Source organism: Miniopterus schreibersii (genome assembly GCF_964146895.1).
Source record: "Miniopterus schreibersii genome assembly, chromosome: 5".
Classification (NCBI taxonomy): domain Eukaryota; kingdom Metazoa; phylum Chordata; class Mammalia; order Chiroptera; family Miniopteridae; genus Miniopterus; species Miniopterus schreibersii.
In genome coordinates, this window is record NC_138106.1 from 37073162 (window position 1) to 37100389 (window position 27228).

General features: G+C 39.5%; 1 protein-coding gene across 7 annotated transcripts in view; it reads right to left on the reverse strand.

Annotated features, from left to right (window-relative positions):
- Positions 1–27228, reverse strand: part of IGF2BP2 (insulin like growth factor 2 mRNA binding protein 2) — a 128654-nt gene that overhangs the window by 13568 nt on the left and 87858 nt on the right. For 4 of the 7 annotated variants that reach the window (XR_013998951.1, XM_081139245.1, XM_081139243.1 and 1 more), the window contains exons 3-11: positions 25438–25486; positions 24131–24182; positions 20437–20500; positions 15033–15305; positions 13115–13249; positions 6426–6506; positions 4721–4843; positions 3947–4082; positions 1044–1172 (exon numbers count right to left, since the gene is read on the reverse strand). Coding sequence is in view for 6 of the 7 variants with exons in the window: in XM_081139245.1 (XP_080995371.1) it covers positions 1044–1172; positions 3947–4082; positions 4721–4843; positions 6426–6506; positions 13115–13249; positions 15033–15305; positions 20437–20500; positions 24131–24182; positions 25438–25486 (1042 nt within the window). In the remaining variant the exon portion in view is untranslated. The remainder of the gene's footprint in view (positions 1–1043; positions 1173–3946; positions 4083–4720; positions 4844–6425; positions 6507–13114; positions 13250–15032; positions 15306–20436; positions 20501–24130; positions 24183–25437; positions 25487–27228) is intronic. The other 3 variants (XM_081139246.1, XM_081139244.1, XM_081139247.1) reach the window with 2 other exon arrangements.

Below are 27228 nucleotides of genomic sequence, written 5' to 3' on the forward strand. Positions count from 1 at the left end.
CTCTCACACACACACACACACACACACACACACACACGGCTCAATACTGGGCCCTACCCTTTAGTTTAAGGGAAAATGGATATCACTCTAAATAAATGGTATTCAGAAATGACTCAGCTCTATGTATAAACACAACTGAAGAAATGTGTAAGTTCTTGTGACTAAGGACATGAGTGCCCATTTATGTCGGCATTTTGTTGGCAGAACAGCAGAGTGTGTTCATGCCACCTCCCAACAGACAACCTGAAGAACTGGATTCTCACACTGCACTGTCTACACCAGAGGCCACCTTTCAAAAGAAAGAAGTGGCTAAGGTAATGTTCACCAACCTGATTCTTCCCGTTTAAACAGTATGAACATTGGGGGAAAGAAAGTTTGCTTTAAAAATAAGCTGCATGTGTGGAGAATTAAGAATTAAAAAAACAGCTGTGGAGTATCCTAACCACACCTTGGTGATGTACTGATTCTGAATAATGCTTGTGAATGGGAGCAACAAGCATAAAACTCATAAAATTCACATTTCTTCTTTTGTTATTGTGATTCAAACAATAGTTACTGAGAACCCACTAAATGCCAGGCATTGTGCTAAGTATTTTGAAACAAACACTGTGTACTATTTTATTTTAAAATCTGCCCATTCTTCAAATATAATGCATTTGAGTTGTGGACATAGGTGGGAGACAGACACCCAGGTGCCCTAGTATTTCAATAAATGAACAACACTCAAGATTCTTATTTGAGCTGACAGATCCTTTTCTTTTTTTTTTTTATTTACAATAAATGGGCCTCTAGTTAATGGATTTGCTAGTGGATTCTTTCTTTCCTAGATAACTCATGTTTAAGAGCACATATTTAGAGGATAGTGGAATAATATTAATCTGTCCATTAGGAAGAAGTCCTAAGACATGTTGGATTCACCCTACTATCACTTATGGGCATGGCGTCCACATTAAAGTGTTAGCTCTGATTCAACACAGCAGAGTTAGGCTGCCGCCTGGAGGTGCCCAGGGCCCAAGCAAGCCTCTGAACACTGAGCTACTCACAGTGAAAGGGTGGTAGGGGGGAGCGGGGGGAGCTCCTCGGGGTCCTGCTGGTGGAGGCAGCACGGACAGTCCTGTTGAAAAGATGCCAAGTGCGCTGAGGTTCAACCCTGGGATCAGATTCGCTTGTTGCTGGGAACAGAAATGGAGAAAAAGATGAGGGGAGGAGACCAGGGTCCCAGCTGCCTGGGTCAACTCCCATCTCTTGTCTGGATGGCACTAGTGACTCCTAATGAGCTCTGCCCTGGCCCTGTAGACCTCTTCCCCACCCGGCTGCTGGGGTGGGCTCTCCAAACCTCAACCTGGCCGCAGTGTTTCTTCAAACTTTCTCTGCCACCCTTGAGAGTATCTACACATCTTAACAGCAAACAAGGCTCTTCCTGGGGACCCAGGGCACTTGTCCAGCCTCTCTCACCTCTGGGCCCCTGCACGGTATGTGTTCCTCGTGCTCCTCACCTGGCTAAGTCCTACTCATCACGTGGGTTTCACCTGAGCTTGGGTTTTCCCTCATCTAGGAAGCCTTCTCTCACCCCAAAGGTGAGAGATACCCTTTCTGTGCTCTCCTAACATTCCTATGTTTCCTTAAAATAGCACTTGCCACATGGTATGTGGATCACCTGTGTAGGTACCTCTTTCCCTTTCAGACCCCAATTTCCTTCTGCACAGAGGCTGTCTTAGTGTTGTGTGCTCAGTGCCTGGCACATAGTTAGCACTCAACAAGTATTTGTTGAATGGATATGTTTAAAACATATTGGATCAATAGTTTTTTAATAACTCTATCCAGGGAAAGATCAGACCCTTCACTAGGACACCACATGTAATCTCCACTTCCAGATTCAGGATGGTTCACAACTCTGGCTTTTCCACCACTTAGTTGCCAGCTTCGTGATCCTCTCCCTTGCTTGTTTACTTCACATTTAAACATGGGAATGCTCACACAGGCTAGAGTCGAGGTGTTCCCCTCCCCCCCATTTTAACAGTTTTTAATGAAATTGTACATGAGGTTACTTTATTTCTGCATCTCCTCAATTGTTTCTTCTTTGCATCTGTCCTTTCCCTTTCCTACTTGGCGAGATTCGGCTCTATGTTCAAGGATCTTTATGCGGCCTGTCCAGCTTTAGTCTAGTGATAACCACCATGCTGGGGTGAATGCTCACATGAAGAGTTGTGCCATGAGCTTTCTCCCATTGCACTCAGTCAACAGAGATGACATATTTCTTCCTGTAGACTTGGACCACTTTGCCAATTTGCTGCCCTCTGTAATGTCCTCACACAACCTGAACTTAATCATCCTTTCTGATGGGCATGGAGCGAACACTGCTTCTGTCTCAGCTCTTTGGAAAAAGACACAATCTTCCAGCGAAAGTGGGAAGGTGCACTGAAACGCCTTTTATGGTTCTTGCTCTGATCAGAAGTCAAAAGGGACTGAATTCATTTTGGCCGCTGCCGTTTCAGCGATGGTCGCAAAAGGGACAGAGTGGAGTTTCAACTACACAGCCCTTCAAAGGCTGAGAAACGTCGTCCACCACCCTGGCCTGTGTCCAACCTTCCCCCACCTCTATCTCCCCAAACACTAAGCAGTTCTCGAACATCTTCTATTTCCTTATCTGTGGCTAGGGTCGCCTAGCAACTCGCCTTCTTTTAGAATGTCTGGAATAGCAGAGCCAGGATCCTTAGCCTTTACCCATTTGATATATAAGATCTAGTAGTCTGGTTATTTATCCGTCAATGTGTAACTGGTACAGACATGAAGGAATCTAAGTGACAGGCTCCGGGGGAGATGATTGGAGCACCCAGACCCTAGGTGTTCACAGAAAGAGATATTTATTACAAGATGTCAAGAGCCCAAAAGAAGACAATGAGGTCACTGGATGATACTTCCACAGACAAATGGGAAGAGGCGGTCATGCTGGAGTCTTATCATCATCATGTCTTGTAAGTGCCCTGTGGCGTGGCTGCTAAGGTGGGAGACCGACCTGAGTGAGAGGGCAGCTGCTGTGGGATGTGCTGCAGTGAGGGAATCGGATTTACCCTACACAGCTCTTTGTCAGCATTTACTCCTCTATGAAATGTTACCAGGTCTGGGATTTGCTACAAGGACATCCAAAGGGGGTGGTGAAGGAGAGGACGGTTCAGAGGAAACAAAACAGGCCATGGGTTGATAACTGCTGAAGCTAGATTATGGACATATCAAGGTTTATCATAGTATCCTTTCCTCTTCAGTATATGTTCAAAAATCATTATTACAGATAATAAAAACATTTACTGAGTTGAGCTTTGCCGATGGACAAATATTTTTAATATTTCTGATGCCAGTTTGGTGTCTCCTCATTACAAAGTGGGAACCAGATAACGATAATAGGAAAGATGAACCCAAATCAGTCTGTTGGAAGTATTAGAGCTGAGGTAGTTGACAATATTTATTGGGTAATCTAAAAGAGCAGATCAGTAAGCAAGAGATGAAAATCAGAAGTTAATTTTAAAGTATTTACATTTAAAATTGGAAAGTGAAAAAACAAATCCCACTTTCCTAACATATCAGCTATTTGATTTTTATATGTGGCCTTCTAGTCATTTTTATCCATGTTATTTTACATAACTATACCCCCAGTTATACACACTTTTATATATTCTTAATTAACATTGTATTATAGACAATTTCTCGTTTTAAAATCTTCAAAGTTAGGATTTTAATGTTTTCACACTATTCTGTCCAGTGCATTTATCATGACTTACTAGTTGGTCTCCTAATTACTTTAATGCACTTGTCCCAAGAAGGCAGGAATAACTCTGCATATCTATTTTAAGGTACTTCTTCACTATATGAATGACAATTCTTCTTAGAGATGTTTGGGTTCTACCTGAACACATGTGAAAACCAGCAGAAGAAAGCATGAGGCACTTACATTAACAGCCAGCATGTCATTTTCAAAGGCCTCACGTAGCTTCTTCATTATCTCCATCTCAGCATTGGCACAGGCCTCGACTGTGCCCTTCACAGTGATGGTTCTTTCAGGGTTGTATATGCTCAAATCCTGCAAGCTGGCCACAGGGGAAAAAAAGAGAAATTTCCTTTTTTCAAAAGGAAAAATAAATCCTAGAGGATAACAAACAAGCATCGGTGGAGAAGGTGGGGAGAAGACTGCATTTCCTTACCACACACTGTATAATAGAATATCTACCATCTTATCTCAAATCTTTGTAGTGATTTAGATCATATCTGCAGTAAAATATGTTTGATTGGTAACTATTTATGCATTTGTTTTTATGGTTTTGGAGATAATTATATCACTTATGATTACATTCCCATTTTATAGAAAAGCAGATGAATGAATTGGGCATCTCAAAATGCTCAAATTCTGCCCAGCTGGTGTGGCTCAGTGGGTTAGGGTGTCATCCTGTGCACTGGAAGGTCTCGGGTTAGATAACTAGTCAGGGCACATACCTGGGTTGCAGATTCGATACCGGGCGCCAGTTGGGGTGCACACAGGAGGCAGGAGGCAACCAATCAGTACTTCTTTCTCATAGTGATGTTTCTCTCTCTCTCCGTCCCCCCCCCTTCCTCCCTTCCACTCTCTCTGAAATCAGTGGGCGAAAAAATATCCTCAATTGAGGATAAAAAAAAAAAAAGGTGCAAATTCTCCATTACTGGGCACAATGAATCTGAATGAGCGGCTTACGATGAGATTGTTATCTTGGTCCCAGTCTCATGTTCAATTTTCTTCAAATTTCTGCCTTCTTTTCCAATAAGTCTTCCAACCAAGCCATTGTGGGCCAAGATTTTCAGAGGAATCTCTTCAGTTCTAAAAGAGACAATAAACAATTTAACATTTAAGGTGAAAAGAGCAGCTGCTTCCTAAGAGCTATTACCCTGTTTTTTTCTTACAAATAGAAACTGTTTTGTTCAGGTACCAAGTGGTGATGGGCTTTAGGAGAGGAGTCCCTTACTAATCCCAATGCACGAATTCTCATTAACATAAGCCAAGCCATGATAATTATACTCCCTTGTTGTAACTCGTTGGGAGTAAGTCCATGAGGTAGATATACCAATGAGGTATGCCAAGGAGAAGTCTGTTGGGTGACTTTAGGAAGGTTTTCCTTGTACTTAAAGAGGTACAAGGGTTAATGCCATTAGTCAAATGACAGACTAGAAACCTTCAGGTCCTCCTACCCCCACAGAGATACCAAGTTAACAACAACAGACAGGTCGAAGTACCTCTGTGAGAACCCTAGAGATCAGATGAGAAGCTATAGAACACAGGCTATTATAAAACCAAGAGGGGATGCCAGCAAAAGGGGAAGAAAAACTGTGTTATTTGGCATGCTTGTTCATGTTCCTTCCCCTACACAGCATAGCAAGGAGCAACTGAGAAGTAATCCTTCATACCAGGGCTCTTCCCTTTAAAACAGAAACAAAAGACTGGACCATTAGTCCAAAATTCTGGCTTGTCTAGGGGCTGCCCAAGAGATTGGTTTCTGTCTCTACTGACTTGGAGTGCTGACGAGACTGGCATCAGAGTTTGGAAGGTGAAAACAGAGGTAAAAACAGTATGTTAGAGCTGCAGTTACACAGTCAGAAGCTAGGGGGAGAAGGAGCTAAAAAAAGGTTTGAGAGATCAAGAACCTGAAGCCAGGCTGATTAGTGAAGTTCTTCCCCTGAATGAAGCCAGTACGCAAGGACTGAGAGGCAGTTGTTTTTCTCAAATTCCTAAATCCAGCAAAAAAACCCCAACAAGGAAAAGAAATAGGGAAACACTGACTAATCAAAGAATCAAAATAAAACTCCAGAAACTGACCCTGAAGAAATGTAGACCTATGAACTACCTGACGAAGAATGTAAAATAACTGTCTTAAGGATACTGAATGTCCTCCAAGGGAACACAGAAAACTAAATGAAATCAGAAAATGGTATGTGTATGAAATGAGAATCAATAAAGAGACAGAAACTAAAAAACAACCTAAGAAATAATAAAACTGAAGATTACAAAACTGAACTGAAAATTTCATTTAAAAAGTTCAACAGCAGATATAAACAGGCAAAAGAAAATATCAGCAAACTTGAAGACTGATCATTTAAAATCATCAAGTCAGAGGAGAAAAAAGAACACAGGGAATTATGGACATTATAAAATGGATCAAGATACACATCATGGGAATCCATAATGAGAAGAGAAAGAAGGGGCAAAGAGCTTATTCAAAAAAAATTATGATGGAGAACTTTCCAAATCTGAGGAAAGAAATGGACAGACAGATTCAAGAAGCTCAAAAACCTCCAACTAGAATAAATCCAAAGAGAAGCACACTGAGACACATTATAACCCAACTGTCTAAAGTCAGAGACAAAGGACAATCTTGGTAGCAAGATAAAAGTGATTAATAACATACCCAGGAGTTTCCATATTATCGGTGGATTTCTCAGCAGAAATTTTGCAGGCCAGAAGGGAGTGGGATGATACATTCAAGCTGCTGAAAGAAAAAACTGTCAACCAGGAATACTGTATCTGGCAAACTGTCCTTCAAAAATGAAGGAGAAATTAAGACTTTCCCAGATAAACAAAAGCTTAGGGAGTTCATTACTATTAGAACTGTTCTACAAGCAATGCTAAAGGGGCCAGGCCGGTGTGGCTCAGCGGTTGAGTGTCACCCTATGATCCAGGAGATCCCAGTTCAATTCCTGGTCAGGGCACATGCCCAGGTTGTGGGCTAGATCCCCAGCAGAGGGCATGCAGGAGGCAGCTGATCAATGACTCTCACAACTGATGTTTCTATCTCTCTCTCCCTCTCCCTTCCTTTCTCTGAAGTCAATAAAAAAAATATATGTATTTTAAAAAGAAATGCTTGAGGGAATCCTTTAAATTGAAATAAAAGGACAATAGAAAGCAACACAAAACCATATAAAAATATAAGATTCTCTAATAAAAATACACAAATACATAACCTGCACTATAGTAACTTTGATGCATAAAATTTAAATGACAAAAACAAAAAAGGTAAATCTATGTTAACGGGTACACAATACATAAAGAATAATTGGTGACAACAATAACAAAGCAGAGGTAGAAGAGGGTATGGGGGAATAAATGGTGATGGAAGGAGACTTCACTTGGGGTGGTAAACAAATAATACAATATATAGATGATATATTAATAAAGTTGTACACCTGAAACCTATGTAATTTTATTAACCAATGTTGCCCCAATAAATTCAATAAAAAAAGTAGAGGTTGGAACTGTAAAGGAGTAGAGTTCTTAATGCAATTGAAGTTGTTACCAGTTTAAAATAGAATGCTATAATTTTAAGATGTCTTATATAACTGCAATGATGCAAGTGAGCTTGCACACACACACACACCCCTACAGAATATACACAAAAGGAAATGAAAGGGAACCAAAGCATATCACTAAAAACAAACAAAAAACCCAAAACAAAGACACAAATGGAGGCAGTAAGAAAGGAAAGGAGGGACAATAAAGCTACGAGACACAGAAAACAAATAAACAAAATAGCAATTTTCAGTACTTTCCTATTAGTATTTATTTTAAATGCTAAGGAATTAAACTTCCCAATCAAGACATAGATTGGCTGAACAGATTAAAAAACAAAACACCTCAAATCAACAACTTTACACCTCAAGAAATTAGAAAAAGAATAAACTAAACCCAAACTAGCAAAAGAAAATTAAAAATAAAAATTAGAGCAAATAAAGAAATCAGCAAAATAACCCTGGTTAGTTTGGCTCTAGAGTGCTGGCTCATGGACCAAAGGGTCCCAGGTTCGATTCTTGGTCAAGGGCATGTACCTCAGCTGCGGGCTTGATCCCGGGCCCCTTCGGGGTGAGTAGGGGAGGCAATCAATCAATGTGTCTCTCTCACATTAATGTTTCTCCTCTCTCTCTCTCCAGCTCTTCCCTCTCTTTCACTCTCTCTAAAAATCAATGGAAAAATATCCTTGAGTAAGGATTAACAAACAAAAAAAAAAAAAAGAAAGAAAAAGGAAATGAGCAAAATAGAGACCAGAAAAACAAAAGAAAATAAATCAATAAAACTAAGAGTTGGTTTTCTGAAAAGATCAACAGAATTGACAACTCTTAGCTAGATGAATTAAGGAAAAAAAAAAAAGAGAGAACACTCATATAAAATCAGAAATTAAAGACAGGCCATTACAACTGATGCCACAGAAATAAAAATGATTATAAGAGAATACTATGAACAGTTATACACCAACAAATTGGGTAACCTAGAAGAAATTAATAAATTCCTAGAAACACAGAAACTACCAATATCAAAACATGAATAGAAAATCTGAACAGCCTGGGCCAGGAGGCTCAGTTGGAGAATCATCCTGTACACCAAAAGGTTGCAAGTTCGATTCCAGGTCAGGGCACATACCTAGGTTGTGGGTTTGATCCCTGGTCAGGGCATGTAAGCGAGGCAACCAATCAATGTTTCTCTCACATCGATGTTTCTCTCTCTCTCCTTCCCTCCCTCCCTTCTTTTCTCTCTAAAAATCAATGATTTAAAAAAACCACACACATATCTTCGGGTGAGGATTAAAAAAGAAAGACAATCTGAACAGTAAGGAAATAAATGAATAATCAAAAACCTCGCAACACAGAAATGCCCAGGACAAGGTGGCTTCCCTGTAGTGTCTACCAAACATTTAAAGAAGAATTAATATCAATCCTTCTCCCCATCTTCCAAAAGACTAAAAAGGAGTGAACACTTCCAAGCTCATTATATGAGGTCAGCTTTACTCTAATACTAAAGTCAAACAAGACACCTCAAAAATAAACCCCAGAACAAAATCAACAAACAAAAACTACTGACCAATATCCCCAATTTTGAATGTTGATGCAAAAATCCTTTAAAAATTACCAGCAAATTGAATTTGAAAGCACATAAAAGGATTATACACCATGACCAAGTGGGGTGTATTCCTGGAATGCAAGGATAGTTCAATGTATAAAAATCAGTATAATACACCACATTAACAAAATCCACATGATCACCTTAATTAATACACCAAAAGCATGACAAAATTTATCACCTTTTCATGATAAAAACATTCAATAATCTAGGAATAGGAGAAAACTACCTCACGATAATAAATTCCATTTGTGAAAAGCCCAGTGAACATCATATTCAATGGTAAAAGACTGAAATCTTCTCTAAGATCAGAACAAGACAAAGATGCCTGCTCTCACCACTTCTTTTCAACATAGTAGTGGAAGTCCCAGCCAGAGCAATCAGTTAAGGAAAAGAAAAAAAAGGAATCTAAAGTAGAAAGGAGGAAGTAAAATTATCTCTATTCGCAGATAAAATGATCTTATATGTTAAAAACACTAAAGATTCCACAAAAAACTGTTAGAATAAACTAATTCAGCAATGTCATGGGGTACACAATCAACACACACACAAACCAGTTGTGTTTCTACCTACTAAAAATAAACAATCTGAAAATGAAGTTAAACAAATAAGTCCACTTATACAGCATCATAGAATAAAATATTTAGCAATAAACCTAAACAAGGAAGTAAAAGGCTTATAACAAAAAAACTACAAAACATTGCAGAAAAAAAACAAAAGACAACAGAAATCAATAGAAAGATATCCTGCATTCATGGACTGGAAAACTTAATATTGTTTAGATGTCCATACTACCTAAAGCAATCTATGGATGCAATGCAACCCCTATCAAAATCCCAATGGCAATTTTGCAGAAATAAAAACATTCATTCTAAAATTTGTATGAAGGGACCTCAAATAGTAAAAACAATTTTGGAAAAGAACAAAGTTGGAAGACTCACATTTCCTGATTTCAAAATATATTACAAAACTACAGCAATCAAAACAGTGTGGTATTGGCATCAAGACAGACAAATAAACCAATGGAACAGAACAGAGATCCTAGAAATAAACTCTCACATATATGGTCATATGATCTTTGACAAGGGTGTCAAGGCTACACAATGGGGAAAAGACAGTCTCTTCAACAAATAGTGTTGGGAAAACTGGATATGCATAAGCATAAGAATGACGCTGGACCCTTATATTACTCCATATACAAAAATGAAGTCAAAATGTATTAAAGACCTACATGTAAAACTTAAAACTACAAAATTCTTAGAAAACAGAGGAAAAGTTTCATGACATTGGACTTTGCAATGGTTTCTTGGATATGACACCAAAGTGCAGGCAACAAAAGCAAAAACAAATAGGACTACATCAAACTTAAAAACTTTTCTGCATCAAAGGACACAATCAACAGTGAAAAGACAGTCTATGGAATGGAGGAAAATATTTGCAAATTATATATCTGATAAGGGATTAATATCCAGAATATATAAAGAACTCCTACAACTCAACAATTAAAAATAATCTGTTTCAAGATGTGCGAAGAACTTGATGGACATATATCTAAAAATGATACACAAAGGCCAACAAGCATAAAAAAGACTCTCAACATCACTAATCATAAAAATATGCAAATAAAAACCACAATGAGGTACTGTAAATACAAAATACTACCTCACACCCAATTAGTTTGGCTACTATCAAAGTAACAGAAAATAAAAAGTGTTGGTGAGAAATGTTGAGAAATTGGAACCCTTGTGTACTGGTGATACAACTGCTATGGAAAACAGTGTGGAGGCTTCACAAAAAATTTACAATAGAAAATGCCACATAATCCAGCAATCTCACTTCTGGGTATATATCCAACAGAATTAGAAGCAGAGTCTCAAAGAGATATTTGCATGCCCATGTTAATAAAAACACTCTTCACAATAGCCAAGGACATTACGTTAACTGAAATAAGCCAGTCACAAAAAGACAAATACTGTATTGATTCCACTTATGTGAGTTCTCTAACGTAGCCCAATTCATAGGAACAAAAAGTAGAATGGTAGTTACCAGAGACTGGAGGGAGAGGGAAAGGGGAGTTGTTGTTGAATGGGTACAGAGTTTCAGTTTTGCAAGATGAGAAAGTTCTGGAGACCTGTTTCACTTAACACTACTGAATCCATACTTAAATATGGTTAAGATGGTAAATTTTACGTTATGCGTTTTTTTACCACAATAAAAAAAAGGAACAAGGAAAAGATGCCTTCTCTTTCAGCTTCTGAATATTATTCTGTGGGGACACAAGGTCTGAAATCACTATAGCCATCTTGTCATCACCAGGGAAGTATCAGATACCCTGAAGAAGGTAAAGCACAAAGAAAAGTCATGAGTCTTTGAGTCCATGATTCAAATATGACCTTGGAGTTACTCTACTTTAGGAATTCTTATGTGGCATAATATTTGTTTCTTATTACTTAAGCCACTTGTTTTCTGTTTTGAAATCAAAAGCACCTAACAGATGTGTTATTACTGCCAAATGGATGCTTGAAAAAGCTCTGCTAGAATGTAACTTTGGGAGGGCAGGGGGTTTTTCTTTGTTAGCTTTGTTCACTGGCACATAGAACAGTGCCTGGCATATAGTAGGTGCTCAACAAATATTTGGTAAATGAATATAAAGAAAGTGTAGGATCCCTCTTCCCCAATGTCCTCCACCTCCTACTCATCCCCCTCAGGGCTCAGTTTAAATGTCACTTCTACAGGGAGGTTGTTTCTGAAATCCCCAAATCTCTTCCTATCTCCCCTAAAACTTTGGTTAGGGCCTCCAGTAATAAGCAGTCATTTTCCACTGTCAGCACTTTTCATAGCATGCTTACCTACCTACTGGGGTAATAATTTGTTTAGTGAATGTCTCTCCCATTGGACTGTAAGTTCCATGAAAGCAGAGACTGGGTCTTGTTCATGACTGTAGCCTCAACCCCGAGCCCAGTGCTTAATACAGTGCGGTACTCAAAATACTTTATTTCAAAGATATTCAAACTCCATCTTGGCTCTAAATAAAAACTTAAAAATCCAACTTATAAATCAGTCTTTTTGATGATTTAGAATATTGAAAGTTGCTTGTACCTAGGTTGAAGGACCAAAGAGGGTATTATTTAAAAAGTTTTCAATAACTTGGATGAGTGAGGGGCTTCTTCAAATTAAGTCATGGCATTTGGGGGGGGGGGGTTCAAAAGCCCCCAATATGGTAAATAATTCATAAGTGAAAGGTTAGAGTTCCTTATGAAATCTGAGAATAGATCTGTAATGTTTTTCTTTGATGGACTACTTTCCTCTTTTTGGCTTTGGAACACTCTTATTTGACATTATTTGCTAAATTAATTTTATATTCAATTCATCCTTCTGTGCTTCTCTATAAAACTGCCACCAATGCCCATAAATAGATTTTGCCAAACTGACACAGTCTTTTTTATTATATTATCTATTCCATTACCATTAATCTGTTTGTAATACAAAGAAAATTGCTTTAGTAAAAACTGTATTTGCCCTTCAAATTGGTACAACACTCAGGAATTCTAAGAAGTACTTTGTAAAAGAAAAGGAAGTGGGGAGACAGAAGGAAAAAGAGAGGAAGGTGCAGAAAGTAGCCCCCTGATACTAGTTTCTACTACTAAAGAGAATGTAATCCACTTTTAAGAGCACAGGTGGTTTAGGAACAGGTGACAAAAGCCTTTCCCAGAGCAGGGATGGTTTTGATGACAACGCACATTCTATACCTGCACCGTCCAGTGTGGTTGTCATTAGCCAAAAATGTGACTCTTCAAATCTGAATAAATTAAAATAATATATATTCAGTTCCCGCACGGCACTAGTCACACTTCAAGCACTCAGCAGCAACAGGGCTATCGCACTGAACAGTGCAGATAGAGAACATTTCCATCACTGCGTGACGCTGGACAGCACAGGTCTATGTATTCCTACCGTAATTACTACCACTGAGCGATGAAAGCATTAGGATCACCAGGAGAAACATGTGGAGAAACTGCCATATTATAAATGCATAAGATCTGTTTCCCTACTGTATTTTCTTTAGAAACACATTTCTCAAAAATAATCATTCCCGGCTCCCTTTACTTAGTAATAGAGTTACAGCTTTTAAAAAACTTCGTGGGTTTGATGAATGCAAACCTACTCTTACTCTCTGCCGAGTGATCCTGACATTGCACGCAAACTTACAGCTTGGTCTCGTCAGCCTCTTTATGCATGATTTCAAGAATCATGCGGCACGCTTCAGAGGTCCCCTCCGGGGTGGCGTGGATGGTGACGGGCTTCTCCGCGGACCCAGAGTTTTCCTTCCTATGGATGTCTACCCTGTGGGAAAAGAATCAGGAACCATAGCACACCACCCTCTGGGACAGGATCCTGGTTAGTCCCAAGACAGCGCCACACCAGCCAACGTACAGCAAGGACACTCAGACAAGAAGCTGTCGTCAGCACGTTTGCAAACAATGCCATTCTCCAAGAAGGTGGCAGGCAGTGCAGGGGGTCTTGTGCCAAACTTGAATTCTTTGCAGCTCCATTTAGAAGGAAATATTTCTGACAGGCGTGCTGTGGGGCAGAGGCACCACGCCAACTCGGTAACGGAGCCAGTTTGGTAAATGAAGTATTTTGTGTCATCTTTCAAATGATCGTAGGAATGAAGAGTAAAGTGAGCAGGGTAATACTGCACATTGGCACAGTGCCACTCTCGGAACTGATTGCAGCTTTTAACAGCCATGTGTTAATCCAAATCCAAACACCAAATTCAAGCAAGCTTTATATACTTGAGTGTGGATGGAAAACAGAGGCATGCCCTCTCTCTGCCTAAGTTTTTTGGTTTCCCTGCCACTGGCAGCCTGCCTTCTTCCAGGCTCTTAAAGCTAATGGCTCAAAAGCTTGATGATTTTATCAGGCTTCTTGGGGTAGTAGTGGCCCTACTTGTTTTTGTTAACTTTCAAAATCACATAATTGATTGTATCCCCTTTTACTCTTGCTGTTAGAAAGCCCAGATCCCAGTGTTTGGCCTACACTTTGAGAACTAACCTCACTTTTATTTAAACTTGTTGCACTTTTAAAGCTACTTTAAACAATTTTTGGAACAAAAAGACATATAAGTAAAAATCACTTTCACAGTGAAGAAAACTTGGAGGGGGGAAAAGGGCTGATTTTAAAATAAAAGGATCACCAGATAATACTTCCTCTCTCTACTATCTCTTTATTTCACTCCTAGGATAATAAACTCTGAGACTCAAATAAATTTCCATTATTTGGGAATAACTCAGATACTTTAGGAAAAATTGTGTTTTCTCTTTCATGTTACAAGGCCTGAATAAAATGCACAAGGCATGTAAGTAATACTTGTCAGTAGTTTGGTGCTTTGCAGTGTAAGTGCTTTCATAGTAATTATTACATTCAGTCTGCCTGCCTGTCCCAATTCTTACAACAGTCTTTGCTTATAGGAGCAGCAATTGATGCTCAGAGAAGTGAATACTTTTTCCAGCTCATAAAGCAATTAAGTTGTAAAACGTGAACATGGGGCTTTGTTTTGAAGTCATTTTACTCACTACAATTCCTACTACCAGTTCAGTCTCCTTGAACAGACAAGAACCTAAATATAAGGCTAATGTACTTCATTTCTGGCTCAGTATAGCAATGACTCACCCACTTCCTTTATGCAGCTATTTGTGAGCCTACCAAGATGGTCTCAAAGAATGACTACCACCCAGTGCTCTGACTCAGGAGGGGAGGTAAGAGCTAAGATAAATGGGTTCTAGGATCCTACAAAGTTCAGCTCCATACCTCTACTGTTTTAGAAAGAGATGCATTAACAAGCATTAGTTAGCTTGTAAGAACAATTCTAGGCTGTGAGGTCATTAGTACCTTTATGAACCCCTCATGTTTCAGGGTATAACCCTTTAGGCAGCTGGCATGAAAGATCATTAAAGCCCCCGGCTTTCTGTTAGTCCGTTAATAGTTCTGTTTAGAGAAGCCACCGTCCCATACAGCATAGCCCCCCACTGCTGATGCAAGCAATAGCAGCTTGAGGATGGCTGGGGCCCGCCAGCACTCAGGGGACCCCTCAGAAGGAAGCAAAGGAAGCCCCGGAGGCACGTACCGGGACTGGGTCTGCTTAGTGATGTTCTTTATGGTCAAGCCCTCCTTTCCGATGATGGCACCAACAAACTGGGTGGGGACCAGGATCCGAAGCGGGAAATCAATCTGTCTGGCCTGAGAAGAGCCCCCAGGGGCGTGGCCTTGCTCCCTGGAAGAGTGGTCCCCACGCTGGGCTCGATGAGGGGGCGAAGGGGAGCTCACCTCTTCATCCGGGATGTAGGAAATCTTGAAGGAGTAGTTCTCAAACTGATGCCCGCTTAGCTTCTCGATGGCTCTGAAATGCAGCAGAAACAGGCGAGCTTTGTTAAACAGCAGCATCAGAGAAGACCCTCCCGGCCAGGGGACTGGTTCACTCACTCTCATTCACTAGTTGTCAGTGTGAGTGCCATTAATCCTCACATTGTGCGTTCTGCTTTTTTTTCACCAACCAAAGCTGTCTCCCTTTTATCAAAGACTCTTTGTTAATACTGGTATAAAATTATAACTTTAAAAATCATTTTTATCATAATACATATTATTGAAAATTCAGATACATATAACCACAAATAAGAAAACGTCCTAACATCTATATCTATCTTATTTTTCTTAAATATATTATTTTAAAAATAAATTAATATCATACATACTTTTTTCTAACCTTTAAAAAATCATTAATACTCTAAACATTCTCCAAGTCATTAAATATCCTCCAATTTAATTTTTGCTGTTTATTTAACATTCTATTGGTTTACCATAGTTTTTGCAAATGATCCTCTATTGTGTGTGTGTGTGTGTGTGTGTGTGTGTGTGCATATGCATATATATATGAAATCCAATCTTTTACTATTATATACAGTGTTGCCATGGGCATCTTTGCTACTACAAATTTGCACAAAGAATAAATTCCTAGTGGAGCTGCTGGATCAGAGAGTATGCAGAATTCTAATTAGTATCACCCAGTGTCCATCTGGAAAGGTTTCAACATTTATTATCCTATAGCAGTTAAGAGAGCATTTGTTTCCTTGAGTCCTCAAAAGCACAAAACATTATCTAAAATATTAATTTAATACAGAATAATATCCCACTATTACATTTTAAAAATTATACATGAAGTGAAACAATTTTTTTACATGTTTTTGGCAGTATGTGAAAACAGTAACCCTACTGTACTAGGTTAATGTTTAGGGTTTGTGAATTTATTACAAAGCAGCAACTTTTGAATTCAATAAAAGCAACAAAGTAATGTGTACAGAGGTTCTACCTAAGTGGAAGCTGAACAAAAACTCTTAAGGTGAGTTATTGGTTTAGATCCTGCTCACATGTGTGCGGAAGTCAGTAGCAAATGAATTATTGCCTTTTTCAATGCAAAATTAACTTTTTGAAAACTACTGGTATGAAAATGGGTTAAATATGTCTTCATGTGTTGAAACTTTGAAAAAAGAAATAACTCTATAACCCTGGGATGTATAACCAAGGCTATGCCACATCCATGAAGCATGACCACACATGACCATAGCCTAGTCACGATGACCTCACAGGCACTTCAAGAACCTCCTATAAAAAGGAACTTATGAGAGAGATTCCAAAGTCATGGCAGACTGAGTGGAAGCTACCCTGACACTCTCCTGGGACCAAACTGGAATTATAACTAAAATACAGAAAAACCACTCTGAATAATCAGCTGCAACTGAAGACTAGCTGGACCCTCATAACCAAGGAGAAAAAGTAGAGACTGCACAGAGACTGGTAGGAACTGCAGAGGTGAGAGAGGGGCTCTCACAGGCAGCAGCTGAAGGTCCGGAGGGATATCTCAGCCGTGGCGAGTTCCCACTGAGGACTCTGGGGTCTAAACCCCAAGTTGGGCTCCCAAGCCCAGTGCACCAGAAGTGAGAAAGGTACCCACAAAAACATCTGGCTGTGAAAAGCAGCAGGATTTCTGTCTGCCAAGAGAGACAGCTGGAAATGCAGGCACCCTCTTAAGGAGCTAAGAGGAAAAGTTTCGTGTGTAGCCACTCACCTTGGGCTCCAGCCGAGGTAGAGTGGACTAGAGCAGTGTGAGGAGAATCCAGTGGGGATGACTGAGGGAATAAATCTCAGAGGGCACCCTTCTGGACCCCAGTTCCGAGTCATTCCCCTATATGGCGGAGGGCATCTTTCTCGGGCAGACCTTTACCTTCCAAGCAGCTTTTGCTGGGGGGGGGGGGGGGGGGGGGCGGGGGGCGGGAATTGCCCCACCCTCCTGGAAAACCTCTGGCCCCACCCCATGGAGTTTCTACAAGCTGAGGCTCATTAAGAGGCAAAATAACAGCTCTGGGTGCTTTGAGTCTTTGCCTGATTTGCTTCTGGACCCAGGGCTTGGAAAAGCTGACCTTGATGCACATCTTGGTCCTGTCCAAATACACCCAGCCCCAGCAGAGGAAACCAGAAGCTTTAGAGTGTGGAAAACTTCAAACAGGGTACTCAAGGCCAGTCACAAACAGCGTCTGACATTGGCCTGCACCAGAGACCATCCAAAAGACTGGGAGTCCTAGCAGGTCTACCTAATACAAATCCAAACAGTCAGCCAGCCAAAATAGGGCGACAAAAAAACAAGCTCCAAATGAAAGAACAAAATGATTCTCCAGAAGAAGAGCTAAATGAATTGGAGATAAGCAATCTATCTGATATAGAGTTCAAAATATTGATCATAAAGATGCTCAACAGCATGAAAAAAGATATAGAAACTATGAAGGAAATTAAGAATGACATAGTAGAAATAAAAAAAAAAATTGGAAGGAATGAACAGCAGATTAGGGGAAGCTGAGGATTAGATCAGCAAATTAGAAGACAGGACAGAAAAAAAAATCAATCAGAGAACCAAAAACTAAGAACAATTAAAAAACAGGAGGACAGCCCTAGCCAGTTTTGCTCAGTGGTTAGAGCGTCGGCCTGTGGACTGAAGGGTCCCTGGTTCAATTCTGTCCAAGGGCACATACAGTACCTCAGTTGCAAGCTCAATCCCTGGCCTTGGTTGGGGCATGTGCAGGAGGGAACCAATCAATGTGTCTCTCTCACATCGATGTTTCTCTCTCTCTCCCCTTCCACTCTCTCTGAAAAGAAATGGAAAAATATCCTCGGTTGAGGATAAAAAAAAAACCCAAAACAGGAGGACAGTTTAAGGGAGCTATGGGACAACATGAAACGTAACAATATTAGCACGATAGGAGTACCAGGAGAGGTCGAAAGTAAGCAAGGGTTAGAGAAGCTGTTTGAAGAAATAATAACAGAAAGCTTCCCTAACCTGGTCAAAAAGAAAGTCACACAAGTTCAGGAGGCACAGAGAGTCCTAAGCAAGAAGAACCCAAAGAGGCCCACACAGAGACACATTGTAATTAAAATGCCAAAAATTCAAGACAGAATCTTAAAGGCAGCAAGAGAAAAGCAAGCTGTTACCTAAAAAGGAGCTCCCATAAAGCTGTCAACTGATTTCTCACCAGAAACTCTACAGGCCAGAAGAGAATGGCATGAAGTATTCAAGGTAATGCAAAACGAGAACCTGAAACCAAGACTATTCTACCCTGCAAGGCTATCATTCAAAATACATGGTGCCCAGCTGGGCGTGTCTCAGCGGCTGAGTGTCGACCTAGGATCCAGGCAATTGGGCTTTGATTCCCGGTCAGGGCACATGCCCGGATTGCGGGCTAGCCGATCAATGACTCTCTCATCATTGATGTTTCTATCTCTCTCTCTCCCTCTCCTTTCCTCTCTCTGAAATCAATAAAGATATATTAAAAAAAAAAAAATACATGGTGAAATAAAGAGCTTTCCAGACCAAAAAAAAAAAAGCTAAGGGAATTTATCATCACCAAACCAACATTGCAAGAAATGTTAAAGGGACTGCTGTAATAAGAAGCTGAAATAGAGAGAATGAGAAACATAAGCATAAAGAAATAAAATGGCAATAGATAATACCTATCAATAATAACCTTAGGTATAAATGGATTAAATGTCCCAATCAAAAGACATAGGGTAGCTGAATGGATAAGAAAACAAGACCCAAATATGTGGTGTCTACAAGAGATCCACTTCAGAACAAAAGACTCACACAGGCTGGAAAAGCAAACAAACTTCTGGAGGACTCTAAAGGAGAAATCGACAGCAATGCAGTCATAGTAGGGTTCTTTAACACCCCACTGACTTTACTGGATAGGTCTTCCAGACAAAAATCAGCAAGGAAACAGTGACTCTAAATGATACCCTAGATCAGATGGATTTAACTGACACAGAACATTCCACTCTAAAGCTGCAGAATAGGCATTCTCTTCAAGTGCACATGGGACACTCTCAAAGACAGACCACATGTTAGGACACAAAACAAGTCTCTACAAGTTCAAGAAGACGGAAATCATATCAAGCATCTTCTCATACATTTACACAACAAAATACTATGCAGCTGTAAAAACAAAGGATCCGTTACCATTTGAGACAGCATGGTGGGACCTGGAGAGTATTATGCTAAGTGAAATAAGCCAGAGAAAGACAAGTGTGACATGATCTTACTCATATGTGGAATCTAATGAAAAAAATAAACTTCTGAACAAAATAGATCCAGAGACACAGAAGCATGGAACAGGATGACAAATTGTAGAGGGGAGGTGGGGATGGGTGGGGAGAGATTAACATAAGAATTTATATGCATATATGCCTAACCCATGGACACAGGCAATAGTGGGGTGAAGGGGCACAGGGTGAAGGGAATCAATGGGGGAAAAAGGGGACATTTGTAATACTTTCAACAATAAAGATTTTTTAAAAAAAGAATACACACACTCAAAAAAAGGAACTTATTTTTGTTGTTTTTTTAAAAACCTCAATTCCATGTCCGTTAATAGCCAAGCTCAAAATTAACCACCACTGAAGTGATGTAGTCATGAATAGGGACTAGGAGGTGAATGGGGGCAGAAAAAAGAACCCAAGCCAGGTGCTTCTTGATTAATCATGGCCAGACACTGCTCCCCACTGTTGATGTCACTGAAGTGGATCCACCTTTTAATAAAGGAAAAATGGATGTTTTAGTATCCATTCAATTAGTGTGGATAAAAAATAAGGCTTGTGCTTCTTTATCCTGGTGCATGGAGGAAACTCCAGGTGAAAGTGGCTCCCGGTGGTTGGCAAAGCAGAGTCCAAGGGACAGTGTCACAGAGCTGGTGCACTATATTCCTGACCATGTCCAGAGCAGCTCCCACCTCTGTTGATGCCAAGGCTCAACATTTTTCAGGATAAAGTCTCTGTGCAATCAAAAACATACATCCTGGGATAAATGTCCTGGAGTTCTAGTGACATGCCAAAGATCTGCATCTTTCCAGAAAAGGTTTATAAACACAGGACTCAATGGACTTTAAAGACAACCCTCCAAAAAACTTAAAAGGAAGCGCAAATTCACTTACGTTTTTGCTTCTTCTCTTGTTGCATATGTGACGTTGACAACGGCAGTTTCTGTGTCTGTGTTGACTGGGGAAGAAGCAAAAACTACATTGTCATAGGGAAAAAAAAAGCCATTGCCCTCTGGCTCAATGTAAACAGACTTACTTTAGAGAATAATGCACAAAGTAATTAAATGCCCTAACTTTAGAGTTATTTGAATTTCTATCTTTATTCATTTTCATTCACAGTAAGTTGCAATCAATTGTATGTACACATTTGTAATCAATTGTATATATATAACTCAAGGCTATACTTTCACTTATTTTGTAAACACTTTTGCATGGATACATGCAGATGTACATTTTCTTTGTAATTTTTAATTTTTAATGCCTACATAAAATTGCAGTAACTGTGCCATGATTTTTGCCTAACCATCCCTCACATGTTGACAAATGGGTTGTTCCCAGTATTTGCTATTCTAAAAAGTGTCGCTGAAAATCACCTTTGTTACAAACATCACTGATTTGAGTTCTTTTGAATTACTTTTTTAGGCCAATCACAGGAGAAAATTAACTGGGTAGAAGAACATAATTCTTTTAATGTATATTTTCAAATAACTTTCCTAAAAGTTCATATCAATTTACTGCACCACTATCAAGTTACAAGTTTTATTTGTTATAATTTGCATTTATTATTTATTTATTTATTTAAATATATCTTTATTGATTTCAGAGAGAGGGAGAGAGAGAGACAGAAACATCAATGATGAGAGAGTCATTGATTGAACCGGCAACCTGGGCATGTGCCCTGACGGGGAACTGAAGCCCGATTGCCTGGATCCCAGGTTGACGCTCAACCGCTGAGCCACGCCCGGCCGGGCATAATTTGCATTTAGTGTTAAATAATTGGATATATAGATATAATAAGAAAGTATTTTAATTCTTCATTCAGTGATAAGGTTGAATTACTTCTTTTGTTTCCCTTTGACTGAACTACTTAACTGTGTAAGTTAAACCTAGTAACTGTGTACAATAAAGAAAACAGACAATCCCAACTCACTTGGCTAAAGGAGAGGACACATAAACTCTAAGAATGGCTAATAAGAAATCACTCTTTTGAGTTGGCTTATCTTAGTTTGTAACTGTTTGCTTCTTCTTCCAAAATCAGAGGTTAAAAATAAATTCAAAAAGCAAGATAAAACTTTCTCAATTCAAGCCAGTAAACCTAAAGCAAAAATACTGATTTTTCCCAAAACAAGCAGCCATGGCTAAATCAAATCCTCCCTTTAAAACATTTAAGCTATTGGGAGACTGGGAGTTAACAACATTGAATTAAGGATAATTCAAGAAAACCACAATAAAGCTGCTTTTCAAAGTAACAATAAACCCTATACTGTTGGGCTTCTTAATCTTGGATCTACACTAGAGCTTCAGGAATTCTATAACCTGACCTTCCCTATCCCACCCAAAGATTCAAATTTGTGGACACATGGATTTTTCTGGTTTATAATTTCTATGAGATTCTCAAAAAGGTTAAAGACCACTGTTAAAAATATTGTTTATCCAGTGACTTCAAAGTAGCCGCAGCCTTTGTGGGGAGGGAAAGTGTAATCCTTACAAAGGAACTGCCACTGAGATTTAGGTGTCATAAACATGAGCCCAGCCCTGGCCTTTGTCCTGGGAGTGTTCCAACTGCTCTCTAATTCACACTTACCCAGAGAAGTCTTACAGTGCAAAATGGGATGGGTAGCCCATAACAGTCCTCTCTCAGTGTGGACACACAGAATGACACAGAGGGTTCCTATCTGCTGCTCTCTAGTGCTACACATGACGCTGCAGCCCCCCAAAGACGGAGAAAGGACTGAGTTTGAACCTCCTGCATAAAGCTATCCACTAGGACTCTGAGATTCTCAGACTTTTTCACTCCTTAGTCATATGCTCTGTTCTTCAAAGATGTTTGTCTTCAGGAAATCAGACAGTTCTTTGATTCTTGAAAGAACTGAGCTCCATTCAAATAATTTATTTCATTGGACATGAAAACTCTAAGTTTGTTAGACCTACTGAAAATGTTTTCCTGCTGAATCAGGAATCACCTATGAAATAGAACAAAACAATATTTCGACACGTCTATCCTGTAGTTGTGAGGCAGGTGGAAAAATTGGGCACTGTCCAGGGCACACATTCCCTAGGAGCTGTAACTGACCCTGGGACCTGAACTATTTCTTCCTTGAGCAGCACGGTCTCAAATTTATAACACGGTCTGAGCTAGTAACTTTTAAAGGTTCATGTCTGGAAGACCATCTTGACTATCACATCCAATCCTTATTAGAATGTTTTCTTTTCCATGTTGAGGGAAATAATGAGAACTGAGAAACAGAATCCTTATAAATCATGTCTTCTTTCTGAGTTCTTTCCCTTCATTTTTGGGCATGGGCAGTCAGCAGCATGAAACTGAATAATGATATATATATATATATATATATATATATATATATATATATATATATATATATATATATATATATATATATATTTTTTTTATTATTACTAACTTTATTTATTTATTAAATATATCTTTATTGATTTCAGAGAGAGGAAAGGAGAGGGAGAGAGACAGAAACATCAGTGATGAGAGAGTCATCGATCGGCTGCCTCCTGCACGCCCCCGACTGGGGATGGAGCCCGCAACTCGGGCATGTGCCCTGACCGGGGAATCGAACCCCGATTGCCTGGATCCTAGGTCGATGCTCAACTGCCGAGCCACGCCCAGCCTGGCTGAATAATGATATTTTTAATATTCATAGAGGGAAGAACATCTGAGTAATTACTATGTTACAACTATTATATTAATTATACTGGCAGATAGGACAGATTGCATGAGAAAATGGGGTTCTCTGATTTTTCCTAAGTGAACCTTATCCCTTGAGATGATGCACGGCTCCGTTGTCTACAAATACCTTACACAGACTCACTTTGGGTGCCAACTATTGAGTAATACAAGAAGGGTAGAAATTATTCTTGCCCCTTTACACATGTGGAAACTGAGTCAGTGAGGTTAAGTGACTTTTCCAAAGGCTCATGGTAAGTGACTGAATTCACACTGTACTTTCTAGGTCAACACAAAAATAATCTTTATACATGTTACTGCCTGTCATATCAGGAGCTTGGAATCTACTTTTCTGGGACTCATAAAGAGCTATATAACATATCAGTGTCAGATACCCATTTCTTTTTCTTTTAAAACCATAGTTTATTGTTTTAGAAGGTAAAAGTAAGGGCGGCAGAAAAGTATGTATTTTCTGGGCATTTATAACACTGTTCCCAAGACAGTGGCTCTCTAAGTTGAGTACACACAAAAATCATATGGGATTACTTGTTTAAAATACAGATTCATGGCCCAGCCAGGCGTGGCTCAGCGGTTGAGCGTCGACCTAGGATCCAGGTGATCGGGGTTCAATTCCCAGTCAGGGCACATGCCCGGATTGCGGGCCAGCCGATCAATGACTCTCTCATCATTGATGTTTCTCTCTCTCTCTCCCTCTCCTTTCCTCTCTCTGAAATCAATAAAGATATATTTTTAAAGTAATAAAATAAAATAAAATACAGATTCATGAACTTTTGCCCCAGAAAGCCTGACTTTGTAGATCTAGGGTGAGCCCTAGGAATATGCATTTTTATGAGCACTCCAGGGGATTCTGGCATAGGAGTCACTTATTACCTTGTTCAACATTCTCCACTGTCCCATACTGAGCCAAAAGTCCATCCAACACCTGAAAAAGAGAGATTCAATGTCAGAATGGGAAAACAAGGTTGTACTCACAAAAAATGGTACAGTGATCTCCCCAAGCAAATGAATTCTAGCAAAACAAGGACAGTTATAGGAATAATATAATTAAATTGTTATTTCAGGTCTTCCATAAAGAAGACCTGAAACTGAATAAATATTTCATTTGCTCATTGGCTCCCAAGTAATCTGTTCATTGAAATGACACAGCAGAATTTCAGTCTCAGTAACTGTCAATCACATTCGTCATGATGGTTGGAACCTGTTTACTGCTCTTGAAATGAGAAGCAGAACCAAGTACATGGCTCACTTTTCCTCGGAAACTGTAACCATTCTTCCTTTGGTTTTCCTCTAAGAATCTCCTTGTTTTACAAAGCAATGGGATGTGTATGTTTGACATTTTCCATAATAAATGTTTTTTTAAGTAATGAAAATATTAGAACATTCTCTTTCCTTTAAGGCTATTTTGATTTCAATTGGGTTGAGGAATAAAAACATCAGGCAGTTTGTTCTTAAATAATGTAATAATGCCATTCCTCATAGTCTATCTTATTTATTATTAATTTTAAAAATCATTGACACTATTACAGATGTCCTCCATTTTCCCCCTTTGCCCGTCTCTACCTAGTCCCTGCCACCCCTCCCCTGGCCTTCGCCACTCTGCTGTCTGTGTCCATGGGCTATGCATATATGTTCTTTGGCTTATCTCTTCACCTTCTTTCATTCAGCGCTCCCCCCCCCCACCTCTGTCAGTCTTTTCCACGTGTCCATTTTATTTGAAGGTAGCAATCTTTTAAGTTGTTTATTAATTCATAGCAATTAATTTAAAATAAACAAAACAACAACAACACTTGCTCAAACTAACAGAGAACCTTCTATTTTTATTGGTTTTCCATGGATTTTTTTTAAATCATGATTTGGAAAGGTGAAAAATCTTTTACAATTATTATGAGATAAAAATCACAAACCAGGTAAACATTTTGTTTCACAGCTTTTTGGCGCTTGAGAAAACAGAACTTGAGAGGTCAAAGAGCATATTCTGCACAATGAAAGGGACAGATACGACCCCGAACTCATCACAGATCATGCACATTAGGGTACTGGAAAAGGTGGGACAAGTCTGAGGACCTCTCATTTCTAATTGGTAAAGGGAACTAAAAGAGGGGGGGAATGTCTTGTTAACCCATTGAAAAAGGAAAGAAAGCAAGTCAATAGCAAAAACAGAAGTGACACTGGCTTACCTCCCACTGCAGGTGAGGAGGGATGTTTCGAATCTGAATTTTTCTGCTCCTGTAAAAATGAAAGCACAGACTATATAACACTTTCTCAGGAGACAAACTTAAATAAAAACAGGCTAAGACCATAATTTGAGTTCACTTTTCCACTGTGTTCATCGAGGCATCAGCAAGAGATTCCCACTGTGAATTATGACCATCATGTTTTAAGGTTTTCAATTACTTTGGGGGGAAAATAAAAAACAAATCCAATAAGTAAGAACAAGCTAAACAGTTTAAATGCAGGCTTGCCTTTCCAATTTCCTACTAAAGTGGTTAGAATTTAAACTGCCATACAGGTTCTAATTATAGAATTATCACCTCCCTCCTCAAAATATATGGTCCTGAAACTGACCCTACCACAAAAACCTCGGCTCAAACATGATGGGTGAAATCACATACACGTTCTTAAACATGATCAGGTTTGGCTTACCCCTTACCTAACAGTGTAAATCTTTTAAAAAATACATTTTTAATTTTGAACAGGTAACACGTAATTCAAAAATCAGAATACTGTATACAAAGGTATACTAAAGCCTTACTCCCATTCACCCTCTCTCCCTCATTTTTTACAGAAATAAACACTTTTACTTGTTACTTGTGTATCCTTCAGCTTCTTCATGCAAATAAGTGCAAATATAAAATTAATTCTTGTTTTCCTTTTTCTTACAAAAATATTTGCATGTTCTACACACTTGCTACACCTCCCCCCCTCCCCAGGCCCCAGCAGTAATACCGTGGAGATCTTTCTATGTTGGTAGACAGAGAGCGTCTTCATTCTATTTTACAACCTGAATGTATCAGTGTGTTTAACCCGTCCCTACTGACGAACGCCTGGGCCTTCTCCTGCCTTTTTATTCAGAGGACTTTTTGTTTTTCCCCCAGGATATTCTGCTGGTCTGGTAACTGAGTGATTTAGATGGTTTCTTGTTTTTACATAAGCATTAAAATTAGATAGGAAAAAGATCAGGAATACAAGGATAAGAATTTTTCTGTCTTTAGAGAACATGTTAGATCCTGGAAATAAGACACAAATCAGCATCTGAATATGACAGAGATCATTTTAATGGAAGGGCTTGACTCTGAAATGCCATCAATATCCGTTTGGGGGCTGCAAGAGAAGGGATGTGATGACCACTTTCCCTTTCTTTCTGGTGTCAGAGGTACCCAATAGTGGCTATACAAGCCATGTTTCTCCATGCTTTAACTTGGGCAATAGCTTCAGGAAGAAATGTTACCATTCTTGCTGAGAGAGAAAAGGAGAGAGAGGTACACAGAGTAAATGGGAAAACAATGAAGTAAATGAGGGGCTCCATTTTTCTCAGATTTTCATTGAGTAAGGGGACAACAACTACATAGATCCCATACCCTACTTCTGTCTTGTCTTACTTCTTAAAAATCAGAATGCACTTGCACTTGACTATGGCCAGGGCTGCACTCGTGATCTCTTACAAAGCAGCTCACTCTTTGCTATCATTATTTATCTGCTGACACTGCCCACCCCTGACCTCCTCAAGGACAGGCTCTACGTTTAGTGTCCCGTGCAACACAAGGTGAAGCACATACAGCAGAAACGGAGGACAAGAGCTGGGAAAGCACTACTACTACTGGCTATTGTCTGTTTATGAAGCAGACCCCCCCAATGCCACCCAGGAGGGCAAACTGTCTATTTCGCCTTTGCCAGGTAGGTAAGAGGAGAGGAAACAGGGAGCTCTTTTCCCTATTTCCTTTAGAAAAACAAACAGTGTTTGGCTCAGT